This window comes from Littorina saxatilis, linkage group LG11 (assembly GCF_037325665.1).
Source record: "Littorina saxatilis isolate snail1 linkage group LG11, US_GU_Lsax_2.0, whole genome shotgun sequence".
Classification (NCBI taxonomy): domain Eukaryota; kingdom Metazoa; phylum Mollusca; class Gastropoda; order Littorinimorpha; family Littorinidae; genus Littorina; species Littorina saxatilis.
Genome location: NC_090255.1, coordinates 34,303,344 through 34,323,430, shown reverse-complemented (window position 1 = coordinate 34,323,430; position 20,087 = coordinate 34,303,344). Strand labels below are relative to the sequence as shown.

Sequence of the window (20,087 nt, the reverse complement as noted above, 5' to 3'; positions counted from 1 at the left end):
GCAGGGTCATTTGTTTTATGTGGCCTGTGTGTACTAATTGGCAAATATAATTGTAATCATTCGTCAGGTCGCTCTACCTTGTTCAGTTTCTTGCACCACAGTGACAGTGGATGTTCTCGAATATTTTGTGTACGCGCGTGTGTGTGAACATGATACATGAATCTATGATACATGTGTGTATGTTAGCATTCATATATATATATATGTGTGTGTGTGTGTTTTAAGCGAGCATGCATGTGTGAGAGAGAGAGAGAAAGCAAGCATGCAGCATTTTATGTGTGCTTGTGTTTATATATCTCTCAAATATTAATGGCTTTAATCGCATCTTATGTTAAAGAGCACATATATATATATACACACACAAGCTATCACTCACTTTCTTCACACAGATACTCACTCACCTATTCAGTAGAACAACTGAACAAATCTGTTCTCCGTTACGTTCCTTGCTCATCCAAATAGCATGTCGAGTGATCCTAGGCTGTTATGCTTGAAACTGGCTTTGCAGGAAAAACAGGCAGAAGTTTTTGATTGCAGTTTGTTTATTATTTACACAGGCACATGTGGCTTTTTATTGGCGAAAAAGAAATAACCTTTCCTTGTAAAGTCTGCAAAATCCAGTTTTGTCATTTGAAATTGTTGTTTTGTTGGTAGTATCAAAAACAGTTCTGGGGTGGAGAGGAAAAAATAGGGTCGATAAGGGAATCGGAAACATTTCATTTTTGTCATACGTCCTAACCTTTTAATCAAGTCCTATTTTCAGATGCTGCTACACTAGGGTCCGTTCTGACTTGGTCCAAGTATTCTGAATTAACGATACATAAATCCTTTTTTCAGATGCTGCAACATTGCGGGAGTATTACCGCATGGTGGGTGTCCTGGTTGGCTGTTTACCTCGGAACCCAAGGCAGAATGTGCATCTCGGTCTTCCTGTGCAGTTGATGCCTGAAGAGCTTTCTGTGCTCCTGAATAAGGGTAACTTTACATTAGTTGATTAAGGAATCTTGCAGATTGGAACAATGTCTAGGAATAGAAAAGAGACCCATGAGTGTCAATCTGAAGATCTGATTTGAAAGATCCTATCTATATATGTGTAGATGACTCTTGAAATGTGAGAAAACAATATTTTACTTGGGGGGGGGGGGGGGGGGGGGAATCAGCAAATTGGTTTTAATTAAGGATTATTCTGGATTATCTCAGGTACTGTTGATTGTTGTTCAGCATGTACTCATCTTGTCCCCAAGTTGCCTGACAAGCAGACAGACAGACAGAATGATAGACACACACGTACACACAGACACACACACACACAACTATATACACAACTGGCGTCTTTAAATGGCATGCACACAACAGATACTGCAAGTAATAAACTGCCAGACGAAATGTCTACCTCTGTCTTTCATAACATTTAACAGGTTATGCAAAGTTGCTGAAAGAAAAGCCAGTCGGTCCTGAGGAATGTGAGCAGAGAATCAGAGTGATGGAACAAGAGAGGAAAGCCAATTTTGAAGCGCAAGTATGTGGCTGTTACAAGCACAAGGCTATTTTCCTTCCACTTCCAGAGAGAAGTGTGGAGAGAGTGGTTGGAGCTTTACTTTATCTGTTGCATGGTTAGGCCAAAAAACAAAAGTTGTATGTTTCTGGTAACATGGCTACAAAAAATAGGGTAGGTAGGTAGGGATTTTTTTAATTTTTATTTTATTTTTATTTTTTATTTTTTTGGTCAGGGTAGAAAATAACTATACAGTGACACAAAGAGACTGGACTTACTATACAAAGAGAAAGACAACACATTACAAAACAAATGAGACAAAAGGGATGCGGGGTTAACCCCCTTGTGTCGTCTGCCGTCTGTTACTTTCGTTTTGACGCTTTTATTTTTATTTTTTTACAAATGCAATAAAAATAAGTCTAGGGTCGGCGGGAAAAAACTAGGTAGGGTCGGGTGACCAGAAACATACAACTTTTTGTTTGTGGCCTTACCATGTATGACTGTGATGTGTGTGTCTGTGTGTGTGTGCATGCTCGCATGAGTGTGGATTATAACCAGTTTGTCAACTTTCTTATAACATATTCTCTATTCATTGTAAACAGCAACAACTGTACAGAGAAGACAGGCGTCAGGAAATGGTGAAACAGATGTCGCATATCATGGAAGGCAAGAAAGCTAAACGACAGAGACTGCTACAGGCTGCTGGGAAAGATACACCAGCGGAAGAAGCAACTGCAACTATTAAAGAGGAGGAGGTGTGCCTGGACAAGGTGTCAATTACACCAACTGCAGAGAAGCACATGCTGCAGCAACTATTTACAGGTCAGTCACAGCATTCGGTTATTACTGTGGAAGCTCAATTTTAAGACCCTTCATAATACAACTCCATCGGGGGGGGGGGGGGGGGGATGTAGCTCAGTCGGTAGCGCGCTGGATTTGTATCCGGTTGGCCGCTGTCAGCGTGAGTTCGTCCCCACGTTCGGCGAGAGATTTATTTCTCAGAGTCAACTTTGTGTGCAGACTCTCCTCGGTGTCCGAACACCCCCCGTGTGTACACGCAAGCACAAGACCAAGTGCGCACGAAAAAATCCTGTAATCCATGTCAGAGTTCGGTGGGTTATAGAAACACGAAAATACCCAGCATGCTTCCTCCGAAAACAGCATATGGCTGCCTAAATGGCGGGGTAAAAAACGGTCATACACGTAAAATTCCACTCGTGCAAAAAACACGAGTGTACGTGGGAGTTTCAGCCCACGAACGCAGCAGAAGAAGAAGAATACAACTCCATCTACTCTACAACCTCAGTTTTACAGGTGTTCTCGTCATAGTGTCATAGTGTTACTAAATTTGCCTTCAAGAAACATTCCCTCTCTTTCAAGACCTTAATTTCTCAGATTTTATGAGGTTTTCACACTGAAGTAACAATGTATTCCTGTGGTGAGGGGTGGATGGGGGAAGAGAGATTGTGTAGAAATTGGAGAGCAGTATAAAGGAAGAGGGAGATCCTAGAGTGTGAATTGATTGAGTTGGTCGGTGCATTTACTAGGCTTAACAGATTTTTTTTTAAACATCATCCCACATGAAGAATACATATATATATACTAGAATGAATACCCGCTTCGCCGGGTAGCCGGCTTCGCCGGGAAGAAGTACTTAGAGCCGTACGCCGGCTTCGCCGGGTCCGAACAATGGACCCGCCAAGCTCGCCAAGCTTAGGTCCCTCCCAGATTCGTGGAATGGGAACAGCACGAAAATGATTCAGTGGCCATAATGCCATTCCTGACCATATCGAGTCCCATCCTTGTCGACGAATGTAACCGTGTTAATCACCTTTGGAGGCGAACTCCACTCAAACAGGACTGAGCAAGTTAGAGCTTCTCAAACGAAGGCCAGTACATAAAATTACGTTAAAATTAATATTAAAAGTCCTACGGTTTTGAGCCATTAAGGACTTGAGTGTTTGTCCGCTTTCAAAAAGAGGAAAGAAAGAAACAAAAAATAAGGAGAGGAGGGCAGGGGGTGGGGTTGAGTTGATAATGCTCTGTGGAATTTGTTAAAATGAAAAGTAGTTAAGATGTTTCTTGGTAAGAATTATAAGTCTGTATTCTATATCTTGAATAACGGGCTTGTAATATTATTTTTTTTTTATTTCAAATCGAGTTAAAAAGTGGAACCTTTCAGGATCACCAATAAAACCAAATAGATGAGCAAGTAAGAGGAACACGAACAATAAATCTCAAAACTTTTTACAAATAAAAGGATTAAGATGTAAGCCACGAAGGCCGTGGTAATAAAAACAATATGTACAGTTTGGCGACTAGTGGGCCTTGGGTGAGGATATGTTGTCTAGAAGGTAGTCGCTGGAATCAGGAGGGATGGCGGGAGCCACTCGACCTCAAACTGAAACACGCTGATGTGATAATCTGGGCTTAGTTATACCCACAGCCCCATGTCCGAGTCCCTGACCAGTCGGCACAGCAGCAAGCTGTGTGACCAGCCTAGAGAACTGCTACTGCGCAGATAATCCTGGGGACCCAGACCATGGAGCTGCATATGGTCATATAAGGTTTTAAAGGTAATTCTATTTGTAGCGCATGGAGCGAAAATGTGTTGAAATGAATAGGGTTCTCCACAATGGCAGGACTTGTTAAAGATATGGAAGCGGCAGCCGCCGGCACGGAGGCGTCTGAAGATAGTGAGGAGGTTTGTTGGGAGATCGGGGTGTAGATCGTTCATATCAATGGGTTGATAGGACAGAGATGTTACGTACTGACTTCGAATGAGTTTACGGATTTTACTGTAGAACTCGGTTACTGAGTAGCCGATGTTAGTGTTAGCTGGGCTAGATTCTGCCGCTTCTTTGGCAGCGACATCCGCCAGTTCATTTCCCCGGACCCCTACGTGAGAGGGGACCCAGAGAAATGATACGGATGTGCCGGATGAGATTAACTGGTGACATATAAAGAGGATTTCTCTTTGTAGCTCTGCCCGATTTGATGTGTTTCGATGCAGAGCTTGTAATGAAGAGCGCGAGTCAGAGCAGAAAACTACCGCACGCGGTGTGACTGGGAGGTCATTTATAAAAGTGCATGCCATGAGCAAGGCAAATAGCTCGGCTGAGAATATGGAGATGTCTTTATTAAGAGTATATTTCCTTGAGATTTTGAGATCTGGGATCACAAAGGCGCAGCCAACGCTGCCGTCTGCAAATTTGGATCCGTCAGTAAAGACTTTTAAATGCTCCGAGAATTTGTAGTTTAGGGTTTCTTTTGTAACAGTAGCTAGGTAGACGGGGTTATCTTTTTTGGTAGTATTATCTTCACTGTCGTATATGATAGTAGGGGTTTCCTCAAGCCAAGGCAGGTAGGAGGGCGGGGGGACCCTGGCCAGCTCACTGACCTTCACCCCGCTATCGGCTAGAATGCGGTTTACTGTGTCGGATAAGGGTAGCGTTTTGGCCAAGAGTTGAGTGCTATGTTTGGTGTTGGCCTCATAATTTTGGTGCTGAGGAAAAAAGTCAGTCAGGACCTCGCAGGCAGAGTTCTCTACCGCGTGGGCTCTGACAGCATACTGAGCTGAACGGAGTTTTATCTCATCCACAAGGGGCAGCCACCCACACTCGCTGTAGACTCGACTCTTACTCGCTTGTTGGGAGAGTCCCAGAGCTATTTTGAGCGCCCTGCACTCTATAATAGCCAGTTTTTTCATGAGCGCCGGGCGCGTCGCGAAATAAGCTTCGCATCCGTAAAGGAGGCGGGAGCGAATTAATGCCCGCACTACCTCTGTGACACACTTACGTCCTCTGGCCCAGGATTGGGACGCCAGGTAGCGTATGATATAAAGATCCTTGTTGGCCTTATTGATCAGATGTTCGATATGACTGGTCCAGTTAAGTCGGGTATCGATGATAACGCCGAGGAACTTAACTTCTGAGCTCGGTTTGATAATATCACAACCTATCTTTATACTGCAGTTCCTGTACAGTTGTCTACGGGAGACAACAAGAAAGACTGTTTTATTTGAGGCTAGTTGGAAGCCGTTGGTGTACATATATTGACAGAGGTTGTCGATTTTAGTTTGGTAAGAAGATAAGTCAACAGTGTTGGTAACTCTGTTATGGCGTGGTCTATTAGTGTCTATTAAGGCGAGGTCGTCCGCATACAGAAGTACACTGGCACCGTCAACCTTAACAGAAGTAATGTCATAGAGCATGATGCTGAATAAGTTTGGCGCGATGATACTGCCCTGGGGAACCCCCATGTCCAGCGCATGGGTTTCGGACACCGAAGAGCCCACCCGGACAGACATCTTGCGATTGCTGATGAAGTTTTTGATGAATTGGTACATGTGGCCAGAGACACCGATTCTGCCGAGTTTTAGGAGTAGACGAGCATGCCAGACGCTGTCGTACGCAGATTTAATATCAAAGAAGGTTCCAAGAAGAGAATTATTACTATGTGCCAAGGTCTTTTTGATTTTTTCAGTGACGTGCACAATGTGGTCCGCACACGAACGACCTTGCCTAAAACCTGCCTGGCATGTAGGAATGATATTGTGTTTATTGAGGTGGAACTCCAGCCTCTGGTTCACCACACGCTCAAAGATCTTGCTGAGGTGGGGGGTTAGTGATATGGGGCGGTAACTGCCAGGTAGATTGCCCGGTTTTCCGCTCTTCAATACTGCTACTACTTGTGAGTCTGACCACGCTGCGGGGATAGTATCCTTTAACCAGCATAGGTTGAAAAACTGAGTGAGCAACTTAACAAAGTTAGGTGGTAGATGTTTTATCATGTGATATGATATTGGGTCTAAACCTGTGGATTTTTTTGGGTCTTTCACAGAAGAGATGGCGTTTTGGACTTCTTTTGCCTTAAACATGCAGTTTATAGGCAACTGGTTGTCATCTGGGGGGTATGTGAAACCCTTCTCCTGATCTAACCTATAATTGAGTCGTTCAGTATCTAGGGATTTTGATTGACTATTTTTGGCAAAGGTATCTGCTAATAGGTTTGCCTTTTCAGAGTCAGTTGTGGTCATTTTATCACCCGATAGTAGTGGCTTTTCTTTAGTTCTGTATCTACATTTAAATCTGCGGATTTTCTTCCAGATTTTGCCACAGTCTTTGTAATCTTTAGTTTCTTTGTGGACAAAGTTTTCCCAGTTTTGAAGTTTAGCCTCAGCGGTGATCTGGTTAAATTGTATTTCAGCTGACTTCATATTCGTGAAGTTAGCGTCTGAGCAGTGCCTGAGATATGTCCTAATGTGATATCGCTTGTTTGCCAAGGCTTCATCACAGTCTGCATTCCACCACTCATTCCTTTTGGCCTTACAGTTAGGATTTACTGATTTAAGCGGAATGTGATTATTGGCAGCAGTGAGTATACATTGACGTATGTTATTGTAAGAGGCTTCGATGTCATCCGTAAGGAGAGTTTCCTCCCTGACACCCTCGAGCTCCGCACGGAAGCTGTCCCAATTTGCCTGTTTGTAATTGTACTTTTTTCTGACCTCCGAGTTATTGCGATTAGGGGCGAAGTGGCGGAAGGTAAGAACAATAAAATTACACAAAAGCCGCCAGACCACATCACAAACAGAACTGAACAATGCACAGGTGTTGCTCACATAGAGACACACACACACACACACACACACACACACACACACACACACACACACACACAAAAACACAGAGAAGCCGTATCTATAGAGAGATAGATGACAGTGTATTTTTCGCGTGGGTATAAATTGATTCGACCTTTGCACTTTGACAGTGAGGATAATTTACGGGTCCAATTTACGTTCTGGACACTGCGTTGACCTTCTAAAAATAGTAACAGTAACAGAACGCCGGGAATATCCGAAGACGCTCCACTCACACTATATTAGTGCACCATACGAAGGAAGGGAGGTAAACGCTGAAAACCTGGAGAAGATGAGAAGATAAGGAAGAGTTACTTATAATGGTGAAATGAACACAAAAACCAAAATCATTTCAGCGCTGCGCGCTGAGAGCACGTGTTGAAATATCTCATCGATGATATTGTGTCCGGGGTGTAGCTGAATACGGTGTCCAAATTTGAAAAAGATCCACCGAGAACTTTGGCTTTGGTGTGTCGGTATGGGGGCCCGGGTAGCTGAGGTGGAACCAAAATAGCTGAGGTGGAATCAAAATCGGTTCCGCGCTGCGCGCTGAGAGCACGTGTTGAAATATCGACCAGGTTGTGTCGTGTCCCGGGTCTACCTGAATATGCCCACCAAATTTGAAGCAGATCCATCGAGAACTTTGGCCGTGCATGGCGAATACACACATACACAAACACACAAATACACAAATACACAGATACACAAACACACACACAGACACAAGTCGTATATCTATATATATATATATGGTCTATGCATTCACTGGCATTGTTTAATTTGAACTTTTCCTCAAACAGAAAATCCATGGAAACGCGAGATGAGGAATGCAGAGGAGGACTGGACTTATCCCACGTCTGAGGCTGAAAAAGTACGCTGTGCAGTGTTTCAGGACTTGTGGGAGAAGCAGTATTATTTGACCTCAGGGCAGAAATTTGGTGGCGATTTTCTTGCTTACCCAGGTTTGTCTTGCTCAGAGCACTTGTCCTTTATGATGGTTTTCAGTGTTCACAGTAAATAGAAGTGTGGGGTACTGTTCCGTTTTCTTGTTTAAAAATACTGGAAAAGAAATTGTTAACTGGTCAGTCCTACCAATTTTGATTGCAATGGACAGATTGTTGTATTAAACTAAAGCTATTGCTATGTTCTTACACTTTAATGTAAATGTAAACATGCACAGTTGCCATTAGATTTGTCATAATCAGGCATTAGATCATGATATTGTTGAAAGAATGATGCAAAATGGCACTATTTGTGGATTTCTAGAGTTACCTCTGAAGCTTTTATGCTGGAAATCATGTTGTGGGCACAGATAACAGCAGATTTATGTCTAAACTCAGTGCAGCTAAAGCATATGTTCCTGCCTAGTCTTACCTTGACAAACCTCGTCATTACATTTAGTCAAGTTTTGACTAAATGTTTTAACGTAGAGGGCGGAATCGAGACAAGGGTCGTGGTGTATGTATGTCTGTGTGTGTGTGTAGAGCGATTCAGACTAAACTACTGGACCAATCTTTATGAAATTTGACATGAGAGTTCCTGGGTATGAAATCCCCAGACGTTTTTTTCATTTTTTCGATAAATATCTTTTATGACGTCATATCCGGCTTTTCGTGAAAGTTGAGGCGGCACTGTCACGCTCTCATTTTTCAACCAAATTGGTTGAAATTTTGGTCAAGTAATCTTCGACGAAGCCCGGACTTCGGTATTGCATTTCAGCTTGGTGGCTTAAAAATTAATTAATGACTTTGGTCATTAAAAATCTGAAAATTGTAAAAAAAAAAAAAATTTTTATAAAACGATCCAAATTTACGTTCATCTTATTCCCCACCATTTTCTGATTCCAAAAACATATACATATTTGGATTAAAAACAAGCTCTGAAAATTAAAAATATAAAAATTATTATCAAAATTAAATTGTCCAAATCAATTTAAAAACACTTTCATCTTATTCCTTGTCGGTTCCTGATTCCAAAACATAAAGATATGATATCTTTGGATTAAAAACACGCTCAGAAAGTTAAAACGAAGAGTGGTACAGAAAAGCGTGCTATCCTTCTCAGCGCAAGTACTACCCCGCTCTTCTTGTCAATTTCACTGCCTTTGCCGTGCGCGGTGGACTGACGATGCTACGAGTATACGGTCTTGCTGCGTTGCATTGCGTTCAGTTTCATTCTGTGAGTTCGACAGCATCTTGACTAAATGTTGTATTTTCGCCTTACGCGGCGCGACTTGTTTTTGTATACAGTAGAACCTCCCTTTTAAGACTCACCCATACACGACTGTTAAGACCCTGCTTACACAGATTCCTGTTTACAACATCTGTAAATTTAGCTCCACTTTCAGATCCTCCCAACCCCTTCAACCCCCCTTTAATACCTCAGATTATTGGCAGTCCTATAATTATGGGGATGAGGGGATTTTCCACTGAATGTGAAAGAACCAATCACCACTGGACTGGGTGGCGAGAGGTTGCGAGTTCGACCCTGGGTCAGGGCGTTAGCAATTTTCTCCCCCCTTTCCTAACCTAGGTGGTGGGTTCAAGTGCGAATCTTTCGGATGAGACGAAAAACCGAGGTCCCTTCGTGTACACTACATTGGGGTGTGCACGTTAAAGATCCCACGATTGACAAAAGGGTCTTTTCTGGCAAAATTGTATAGGCATAGATAAAAAAAATGTCCACCAAAATACCCGTGTGACTTGGAATAATAGGCCGTGAAAAGTAGGATATGCGCCGAAATGGCTGCGTTCTGCTGGTCGATGTGAATGCGTGATGTATTGTGCAAAAAATTCCATCTCACATGGCATAAATAGATCCCTGCGCCTTGAGTCCGAGTCTGGAGATACGCGCGCGATATAAGACTTCATATAACATAACATATAACTGCCAGCAATGTTTAACTTAATGTCTACTTTCAAGTACTGCTTTTTTTACTCACTCCTGAAATTTATTTCTCCTTCTGCCAGGTGATCCATCAAGATTTCATTCATTCTACATCGTGATGTGCGTAGGCAAAGATCAGCCATTACCTGCCCTTGACATCATATCCATGGGACGCCTGGGATCTAACGTGCGAAAAACAGTGCTGCTTGCCTCCCTTGACAGTGGAGGCCATGCTCAGTACACATCTTTACAGTGGACGGGAATGTCATGATGAATCTGAATCTGTTCTTGGAGAGAAGAAAAGAGAAACAATGTTGGCGTTTTGTTAGGACATGTGTGTGCAACCATTTTGTTACAACAGCGAGGTTTGGCGAATGTGAAAGCACATAATTCTGTTGATAATTTAAATTGTTGTTACTGTTGATGCATGAAAGGTGAATTTAGTTGTCTGTGAAGTGCATGAAACTTTTATTAAAATTGGATGTGTATATTGAGGAAAAATGTTGGCTCCAATAGTTTGATGATTGTAATTTCAGATTTGTTGTAAGTGTACATGTGTGCAGGATGATGCATTTGTGAATACAGTCGCTATATTCGGGAGGGAGGGGAGGGGAGAAGAGAAGAGAGAGAGAGGAGGAGAAGAGAGAGATGTGTATTGGAAAAGGATGTATGTTTGTGTGCAGATTTTCTGAATGTTGAACATGTTTGAGCAGGGGCTCACATCCACGTCGGACATCGGACATACACGGATTTATTTTCCAAATGTCCTGTACATTTTTCATGGAAGAGGACATATGTCCTATTGGTTTTGTCACAAAGTGGCCATTATCCGATTATGCTTTTATTTGATCCGGACATTGTCAGTACTTTCCAATTTGAAGTAGTTTGATTTGCTATTTTATCGATGTTTTGCGAAGCGATGTGTCTCTCCAAGCAGACGAAACTTTGGGAGACTGTATGCGCTTTTTGTAGAGAAGAGCTTCCAAGGGTCGCAACTCTGAATGCTCCAAGCCGGCTGACAGTTGCCTCCCTTCCGTCTTGTATTTTTTCCCGAAAAAGCAACATGCCGCCGAAACAAAAATTTACCTTTTTGCCAAGAACATTATTTTATTTGTTCTGTTACCTTTGTGACAAGAAACTAGAAAGTTTATGAAATTTACGTTTTATTGATTTATTTTTGTTCAAGGCAAAATTTAATGTCCTATCACTTGCATTGTCCAGGACATTTGTCCTATGCCACCTCTCATTGATGTGAGCCCCTGTTTGAGAGTTTCAAACTATGATCATTATCCGTCATTAGATTATTAATAGATATTCATAATTCAATACTTAGTTTACCTAATATTGCTTGCTTCTCATTATGTATGCGTTGTAAAAGCCTTCAAAATTAGAAACTATGTTTGCGTATTTCTTCAGAGTTCAGTTCTGTTTGAAATGTTCTTTTAGAGTGTAACTGTGAGAAATATATTTATGACTGCTACTGCTTTAAAGTTACAAAGTTTTTAAAATATATTATGTTGCTTTGCAGAACATTTGGTGCATTTTAATTTTCATTCAAAAGGTTAAAGAAACAATCGCACATTCGTCCTTCACAACACATATAAAAAGAAAACAGGACATCTGGTTTCATTGCAGGAAAATATCTTGGCAAGATTGCAGATAAAAATTTGAACACAAATAGGTCATGGTAAAAATTGAACACAAATTGTGTGCCGAAAGCAGACTCAAAGTCAAACATCCAACTTTAAAATGCATAATGCGTTAATGTTCAACATGCATGTACAGCACAATATTATTAATATATTATTATGGTAAAAATTATGTATACATCTTAGACAGAAGTAAATCCAAGGGAAATATTTCCAGGGATGTGCACAAAATATGTAGGGTTTTGATTTGCAACTTACTTCCTTATAGCTTGTTAGTTTAATATATCATGTGCTTTTAAATTTTGTTATATAACTAGAGAAATATACATTACTTTTCATTAAAACATAACTGTGTGATAAAAATGTATTCAAAAATATCAGTTACATGTACTTCACGGTGAGATCATTATCTTCTGAAGCAAACATGATAATGCTAAAGAGCTAGACACCTTTTTTGTATGATGACTTAAAATTGCACACATACAAAGCACTTGTGTGATAATGGCAATGCTAATAAACTCAAGATTTAAAACTATGTGCATGATATGCATCATGAAGCACACTCCATAATTTGACGACGCCACAACCTCTGTTTCAACACACACATTAGGCACACAAAAAAACAAAAAATCTGTTTACGGTATCCCAACTGACACTAATTTTTCGCGCGACCCTAGACTTTTTTTTGGAGCCAAAATAACTTAAAAATATGTGTGTTTTTTTGGAGAAAAAAAATCCCGACCTACTGACCCTATTTTTTTGGCCTATGTTACCGTAAACAGACTATTTTTATTTTTTTTTGCCTTACAAGCAATAGTAATACTATCCCTACACAATAAGTTCTATGTGTACTGTCACTGTTGAAAATTCCTTAGGAGCTGCAAACAGACACCTTTAAGTACAAACTCTCAAGTCATCTTTCAAATAAATTTTGTTTGTTTGTTTGCTTAACGCCCAGCCGACCACGAAGGGCCATATCAGGGCGGTGCTGCTTTGACATATAACGTGCGCCACACACAAGACAGAAGTCGCTGCACAGGCTTCATGTCTCACCCAGTCACATTATTCTGACACCGGACCAACCAGTCCTAGCACTAACCCCATAATGCCAGACACCAGGCGGAGCAGCCACTAGATTGCCAATTTTAAAGTCTTTGAGGTATGACCCGGCCGGGGTTCGAACCCACGACCTCCCGATCACGGGGCGGACGCCTTACCACTAGGCCAACCGTGCCGGTTTTCAAATAAATACAAGTAGAGGTTAAAGTGACCACACTTTTCATCATATTCACTGCAAATTAAAATTGTAAGGTAAAAATAAAGTCGGAAAAGAATCAGACACGCGCAAAACTTAAAAAGAATTTGCCCTGTCAACTGTACAGGGAAATTGCATGATGAATCTGACTTACAAAGCCAGAACATGATATGATTCGCAATTCAAACTCATTCGTTCATGAGATGAATTCAAAAGAGGATGTATTGTAAAGCTGGAGATGAAAGGAAATCGTCATAGAACAGTATGGATGTTTTGCATGCCTTTAGTCAAATGTACATTGGACAAAATATTCAATGAAGCAGCAGCTCCAATTTAAGGAAAGATTTTGTTTGTCCATATTTTACTCCAACCAGAATAGGGACAGAATACAGAGAGAGAGAGAGAGAGAGAGAGAGAGAGAGAGAGAGAGAGAGAGAGAGAGAGAGAGAGAGAGAGAGAGAGAGAGAGAGAGAGAGAGAGAGAGAGAGAGAGAGAGAGAGAGAGAGCAGAGTGATGGTCAAGGAATTATCACAGTTAAAAACTTTGGCAGTGGAATACATTACATTATCATTATGGTACAACACACTGAGTATTTTGTGTGTGACTTTCTCATGACAGGAAACAAAACATTTCTTTTTCTTTGTCACAGATTTACATGTTGTGGATGATTATAATGGTCATATTGAGTAGGACGAGGCCTTACGTCCATGAACATAATTTAGAGGTACACAGAAGACAAAGTAAAACAAGATACATTCATAAAGAAAAACAGAAAGGTTACTCAATACCGTAGCAAAAGTGTGACAGAAGGAGAGAAAAGAAAAGAGACAGATAGAAAGAAGAACAGGGTAAGAAAGAACAAATTACTGTCCAGAGCCCTGCAGACAAAGAACATAATGTGATGCAACTTTTTGACTAGATGCCCCATGGGAACATTCGTTTTGCTGCCTTTTAGTAGAACTTATAGTTTGTCTTGTGTAATATCAGCACTCTCAAAGTCAAACTCCCACCAGGGCATTGCATTGAACTGCAATCCCCTGAAAGTCTGGATCTCGTACACACTGTGTAGTATTAAAATGAGGGAATGGAGAGAATACCTGTCCATTGCTGCCTTGGATAGAGGGAATATGTTGCAGGATGGCTGTCATCCATCCAACATAAAAAAAAAGTCTTTTGGTTGTTTATAATACTGGGATGGATGTTATTGCTAACGTAAGTTTCCTTGAGAGCAGTAACTTTCATGAAGTGAAGTCTTACTCTTAGCTTCTGCTTCCAATTGTTGTCAACAGATTTGGAATGTTAAGAAAGTCAGGTTTGTTTCTTTTGCAAACAGCACAACCTGGTCGAGTGAAGGCCTTCAGCGTGGGTCTGCCTCCGAACCTGGTGGTTTAGCAGCACCAGGATTGAAACTTGTTACTGGGAGATCAGCAGATTAAAATGGACATGCTTGAGGCCACACTGCCCCATACTTTTCTAGCACCAGCAGGATCTTCTCAATCATACTGGCGTTCTGCTGCCCTGTGCATGGGAGCAACAAGTTACCTCAGACAGTGACATCAGGATCTTCTTGCACTTTCACTTGTTCTGTGCATCTTTAGTGCCAGCATGTACTGACTGGTCCGTAGATCACTGGATGTCTTTGGTTGCTCTGCACTGAAGCAGAAGGGACTTGTCAGAAGTTAGACAGTTACTTCCCAACTTTTTATTCACTCAGTGCTTCTTTGGTGACAGTATGACACTAAAATAGTCATACTCGTGGAATATGTTCGGCTGTGCAAAAATGCACTGCTCATCATAATAAGTTAGCAAGACGTCGCAGATTTTTCTTGCACTTTTTGCTGCCCACCGAGTCCATTTTTCCTCGCCTTATCACCACCTTGCAGGGCGAAGAACCATGGTCGACGGAATGGCAGCGGAGACAAAATTCGACCCCGCATCGCTGATTTTGACACACCCCGTTGTTCGTCCCCTCCGTGATCTTGGATACACTGTGACAGAACGGGCAGTGACGGAGCGAATCACCCCATCTCAGCGTATTCCTTGTCTGTAGAATAAAATAAATGGGAAGTTCATGAAACTGAAATGCCCTTTTTACTGTAATTTGTAAACAGCAGTTCCAAACTGAATTTTGGAGGAAGTTGAAAATAACATGTTTTTGAATAAAGGATTAAAAATGAAGCAAAATATACTAGATATTTCCAACAATATCACATGCCTGTCTATTAGTTTAAGTATAACCGTTTCAATATAGAAAAATAATACATTGCTTCATTAGCTGAATGATCAAAATTCAAACATGGTCATTCATATTGATTGTTTAATCATTTTAATTGATTATTTGCTTTGGCTTGAAGTTATTCAAGAGACTCACATTTTTCATAGGACACTCATTCAGTCATTGACTCATCTCAGGTTTTTTATTTTCATTTGGTTTAAAATATATATATCTGCCATGGTTCTAGCCTAAGGTCTGCATGCACACACACCAATTGTCAAATGTACCACACCATAAACTGTGAGTACCTCTGGAGACTCAATGGTAAAAACAACACAAATTCTGTACAAAAAGATTGTTTTGTAGATGTCTCTTTGCAACCGTACCTGTTCGTAGAGAGTAGGCGTGGAAGTGAGGAGTTTCACAGGGGTGGGGACGGCTGGTTGCACATGGCCCAGGTGACCCGAGGAACGTGTCATACAATCTGGCTCTGCCGAATCCAGCAGCTTCAGCCTTGTCTGCGAAGTGTTCTCCTGCAAATTCAATAACGATGATTGTCAATACATCACATACATTACATGTACATTGATTGAATTGGAACATATCTATAAGTTGACATAACAGTTAACACTACTCTTTTTTTTTTTTACTCCCAGGTGGACAATTAATAATAAATGAATTGTCAATCAATACTCATATTTTGATTCATGGTGGAATTGAAACATGTATACAATGACGCGAATGTATTCATTTTGTTATTGAAAGTACATTGTCAATGTCAGTCAATTTTCCCCAACACATGCGAACTTCAGTTTTCTCTTCTTTCTTCATGATCATACTTTAGGTTTACCTTGTTGTCAGGACTGCCGTAGAGCCTGGCGCAGTGTTTGCGATATCTGATGATCAGCTTGTTGTTCAGACAGATTTCTCGCCACCGCCAACACACGCAACTCATTCTGAAAAAGAAACAGGACGCTATATGAATTTATTTTGTGGGAAAGCAGTCTTTGACAGATAGTGAGAAAGCCAGTATTCTAATTTATTGTTTCCTCACCCACCCACATGTGGCTTTTTCTAGGCCAAAGATCATGCGGCTGCAAGCTGTATCCTCTTGATGTAAACGAAGAGTAACTTTCCTTCTAAAGTAAAACTAAAAGTCTGCAAAATTATCTTTTTTTTAAATACATGTACTTTAATAAAATTAGTTTTTTGAAATGTCAAAAAACCCAAACATTCTATGGTCAAGAGGAAGAAATAGAATGTATTGTGGAATACGAAACATTGACTTTTTTCCTAGGCCATGTAGCTACTTGCTCTGTATTTGATTCGTTCTTGTTGGTTTTTCTTATTAACGGTTACACTTGAATAGCAAAATGAAATGGAAACTTACAATACAGCTACAAAAAATTAGTTGAATAACTTGAAAGCTACGGATGAATTAACCAATTTCCTACCTGAGGAAGTCGATTGGTGCAAGGTATTTATCCAACCAAGGGATGACACCGCTGGCAGGAGCTGCATGGCTGTACAGTCCGGTGAAGATGTCGAAGTGCTCCTCTCCAAGGTTGCGACCAATCAGCCTGTCTGGCACAGGGGGAGAGAACTTCTTCAGCACCATACTCAAGCTAAGAGCATGATCTGCTCTCAGGCTCAGCTCATCCACAGAACAGGGGCTTAGGAACGATGCTGACAGTTTGGAATCTGAGTGTGAAAAGTACGCTTCATCGTCGGTCAGCTCACTGTCGCCAACCCTGTCAGTCCAGATTGAGTTGATTTCTTTGCAGAGTTTCTTCCCACCGGGGTGGTGCTCAGGCGAAGAACCTCTCGGTACATTCTCCCCTGACTGCCTGTAGACGTTGAAGCCAGACTGAAGCGGAGAGATGGTCATTTTGCTGTCACCGAAGCTGTAAGGCTTTGAGTTCAGTGCAGATGAGACTAGCGACTGTCCGAACAATACCTGAGAGATTGGAGTGGATGAAATTCTCTCATGCCTGGTCGGGGACTTGAAGCGTTTTCTGTGAATGCCAGGTTTGGATGAAAGTGAAGGTGAAGATACAGCCCTGGCATCCGCTTCCAAATAGTCACTGGCAGACAGTGAGTCTAGTTCAGATACTACTGGAGAGGCTGTTTCGGAGATGGAGGGCGAGGAATGGAAAGTGTCGCCGACACCACTGTCGAAGGTCGAATCCAGTTTGGGAAATGCGACAGTGCTGTCAAAAAGTTTAGCATAAGGTCTCTGGATGGTTGGTGTGCTTGTGTATACTGGGAGTGGGAGGGATGACAAATGGGAAAGATGCGGTGCATCAAGATCCAAGTCCTTCAGACCGTTGAGATCCATGTTGTTGTTGTTGGTGTTGAGTCGTATGTCATAGTCAGTAATATCAGCTGCAGCACTTCCGTTGATGAAGTCTGCGTTGGCAATGATGCGGTCATGATCAGTGCACATTTCTTGGTTTACTGCCATCTGAAACACAATAGGATAAACAAAAATTCATTTATTTTCACAACTGCAATGTTATAGACTTATACTAATATTATATAGATTAAAGATAAGAAGAAGAAGCAGAAAAGGAAAAGTGTCCTTGCCTTCAAAATAGTTGGCCAACTAAAATAAAGTAAAAATAAAGAACAAAATAAGCTCACAGTGACAGAGTAAGTGTAAGTTGTAACTGTTGTTTTGTATACATATTTTTTTTCTAATAGTAAGGCACCAAGGTCTAGGACAAGTAGGTTTTGTCACTGAAGAGTCGGATGAGTAAGTCCAGTAACTAATAGGTCAGTGAATAAAAGCAATATATGTACTTATGAAGTATGAGCTTGTTGTCACTAATACTGTAATAGTTATGTCAGGCATACAAAAACTTAACGACGATCAGTTGTTCTTTTGGTTTGCCCATCAAGCAATCCACTGAATTTTTGCTATCACTGTATCAGTATCAGTTTATGTAAAATCTATTGGTTAATTTTTACATTAATGGTGAATCAGTCAAGGCGAGTCACACTCACAATGCACATACTTGTATCATTGTATGCATACTCGCTCACCTCACAGTCAGTGAGTCACACATGTACTACAGAAGCTACACACTTGTCCAGATCAGCGCTTTAATTTTCGTTTAATAAAAAAAAGGAAGAACATTCTGCAAGAGGCCTACAAATTACAATATATCATGTATTCAAGACTAGCAGTAGCAAAGCTGTGCATTGGTAATGTTCCAATAGTTCAATTTCAAGGATCGAGTAGCCCAGGTAATAAACATGTTGAACCATCCATGTGCTTGTTGTAACACTAACAGCCTTGACGAAGAATAATTTCCATATCTTCATAAGACTGACAATTTTGACTGGAAATGTACAGGTCTAGTGTACCGTTTGAACAAAATTGTACACATTTAGGGTGATTTACCATTGAACGAGTAGACCGCGCATCTCTCGCGACCCAGAAAGACTGCAGACATTCAGTGTTTACACACCCACTAAATGCAATGTTTTTAAAATCAAAATCCGAAATCCAAACAATTTTGCATCAAGCAAGCAATAAACAAACCTTGGGAGCCATTTTAAACACCTTTGAATCTGCTCAAACCTAAAATGATGGATGCACACAACAGTGCAACCGCCAACCCAACAAAACCTACTCTGGCCGACGAACAACGGGCGGCGGGAATACGGGAAGGGGGGAGTGGTTAAACAGCTGGAAGGTGAAGTTACGAAAACGATTGTTTTGCTGTCATTTTGAAGAGTTTCGTCGTTTTCGGTTACAGAATCAGCAATTTGGTCTATTTAGAAGCAAAATATGAACGATCAAACTCTTAAATCGTCCTGGCATAGCGATTTCTGAAAAATATTTTCGAATCGGTTGACTTACCGTGAGGTTGCGGCTGAGTTCAAAATTTTCGCCTTACACGGGATAAACCAATCGTCTGCTTCTCAGCGCGATAAAGTATTTCCGGGTCGCCGAAATGAATGAAGTGGTACAGTGAATAAGACGCCAAAAGTGGCGCTTCTCGGCTGCCCGTGAGAAGTAAAGAACAAAACAAACACTTCGTACTTAAAGCTTACTTTGTTTTTATTTTACTAGCCTTTTGGGGGTGGGAGGTGGGGGGGGGGGGGAAGGGGCGGGTCTTGAACTTTTTTTCTTCAGTGTCTATCTTTTTTTTCTGACTTTTACCGGCCCTGGCCAGTGTTTGGAAGCGAAGACTGAATAGTGAGAATTTGGTTTCCAGACATGAGGATATACCCACAAATTACCGGCATTGAAATGTTAAATGTTCTCACCATCGGAAGCCCCCCTGACCCCCCAACAGGGTGTCGCCCATGTACCCCACAAGACTCGAGGCGGCCTAGGCGACCCCGGCCCCTCCATTATATTTGATCCGTCGATCCCTGTTGTAGGAATACTTTTCTGCTCTGTGCTTGCTGGCATTAAGGTGGTCTTTAATTGATCCCGAAGTTGACTTCGCGAAGTCTTATTTTCAACCGAAAACTCAGTGCCGCAAAAGCTTCGTTGCGGCCAGCTTCAGTCGCGAAGTGTACCGGCTTCGCGTAGCCTCGACCGGCTTCACCCAGGACAGGCTTAATACACACACTCACACACACACACACACACACACACACACACACACACACACACACACACACACACACACACACACACACACACTGACTCAGTGGCACACACATACCGGCACATGCATTCACATCATTCTTAGAAAATAGTATGAGAAAAGTACTGACCCTGACAACTTGACAGGAAGTAACTTCAGTTTAAATTCATTCAGGGGTTATTTCCAAATACGACTTCAGACTAGCCTACTGATGAATAACATATCAGAACGATATATGACTCGATTTAGGCATCACTGAGTCTCCTCTTCTTCTCAGACACACCCATTTGCATGGACACAGAGACTACACATGTACTCACACATCCTATGTTTCTCATA

General features: G+C 41.4%; 2 protein-coding genes across 3 annotated transcripts; one reads left to right on the top strand and one right to left on the bottom strand.

The window, feature by feature from the left end:
• The first annotated feature begins 841 nt into the window (after window positions 1-841).
• LOC138980311 (tRNA-splicing endonuclease subunit Sen34-like) lies at window positions 842-11,688 on the top strand. The gene is made up of 5 exons (XM_070353177.1): window positions 842-975; window positions 1,419-1,519; window positions 2,098-2,317; window positions 7,937-8,098; window positions 10,106-11,688. The coding sequence occupies exons 1-5, from the start codon at window positions 867-869 to the stop codon at window positions 10,291-10,293; spliced, it is 780 nt and encodes a 259-aa protein (XP_070209278.1). The 5' UTR covers window positions 842-866; the 3' UTR covers window positions 10,294-11,688.
• A 2,568-nt stretch (window positions 11,689-14,256) lies between these two features.
• Window positions 14,257-19,066, bottom strand: LOC138980310 (uncharacterized). 2 transcript variants are annotated; one of them, XM_070353176.1, is made up of 5 exons: window positions 19,010-19,066; window positions 16,596-17,605; window positions 15,992-16,097; window positions 15,528-15,674; window positions 14,257-14,970 (listed from the first exon to the last, which is right to left on the bottom strand). In XM_070353176.1, exons 2-5 carry the CDS (start codon window positions 17,603-17,605, stop codon window positions 14,719-14,721), a joined length of 1,515 nt encoding a protein of 504 aa, XP_070209277.1. In that variant the 5' UTR covers window positions 19,010-19,066; the 3' UTR covers window positions 14,257-14,718. The 2 variants fall into 2 exon arrangements, with proteins under 2 accessions (XP_070209277.1, XP_070209276.1); XM_070353175.1 differs by lacking the exon at window positions 19,010-19,066 and adding an exon at window positions 18,689-18,802.
• Window positions 19,067-20,087: the final 1,021 nt, after the last annotated feature.

Excerpts from the sequence above, each read along its gene's own strand:
- LOC138980311 (XM_070353177.1), top strand. The coding sequence starts at position 867 with ATGGTGGGTGTCCTGGTTGGCTGTTTACCTCGGAACCCAAGGCAGAAT. Across the intron at positions 1,520-2,097 it reads AAGCCAATTTTGAAGCGCAA|CAACAACTGTACAGAGAAGA; the intron begins GTATGTGGCTGT and ends CATTGTAAACAG. Across the intron at positions 8,099-10,105 it reads CGATTTTCTTGCTTACCCAG|GTGATCCATCAAGATTTCAT; the intron begins GTTTGTCTTGCT and ends TCCTTCTGCCAG.
- LOC138980310 (XM_070353175.1), bottom strand. Across the intron at positions 16,098-16,595 it reads GCACCAATCGACTTCCTCAG|AATGAGTTGCGTGTGTTGGC; the intron begins GTAGGAAATTGG and ends TTTCTTTTTCAG. Across the intron at positions 14,971-15,527 it reads CGCCTACTCTCTACGAACAG|ACAAGGAATACGCTGAGATG; the intron begins GTACGGTTGCAA and ends TTTATTCTACAG.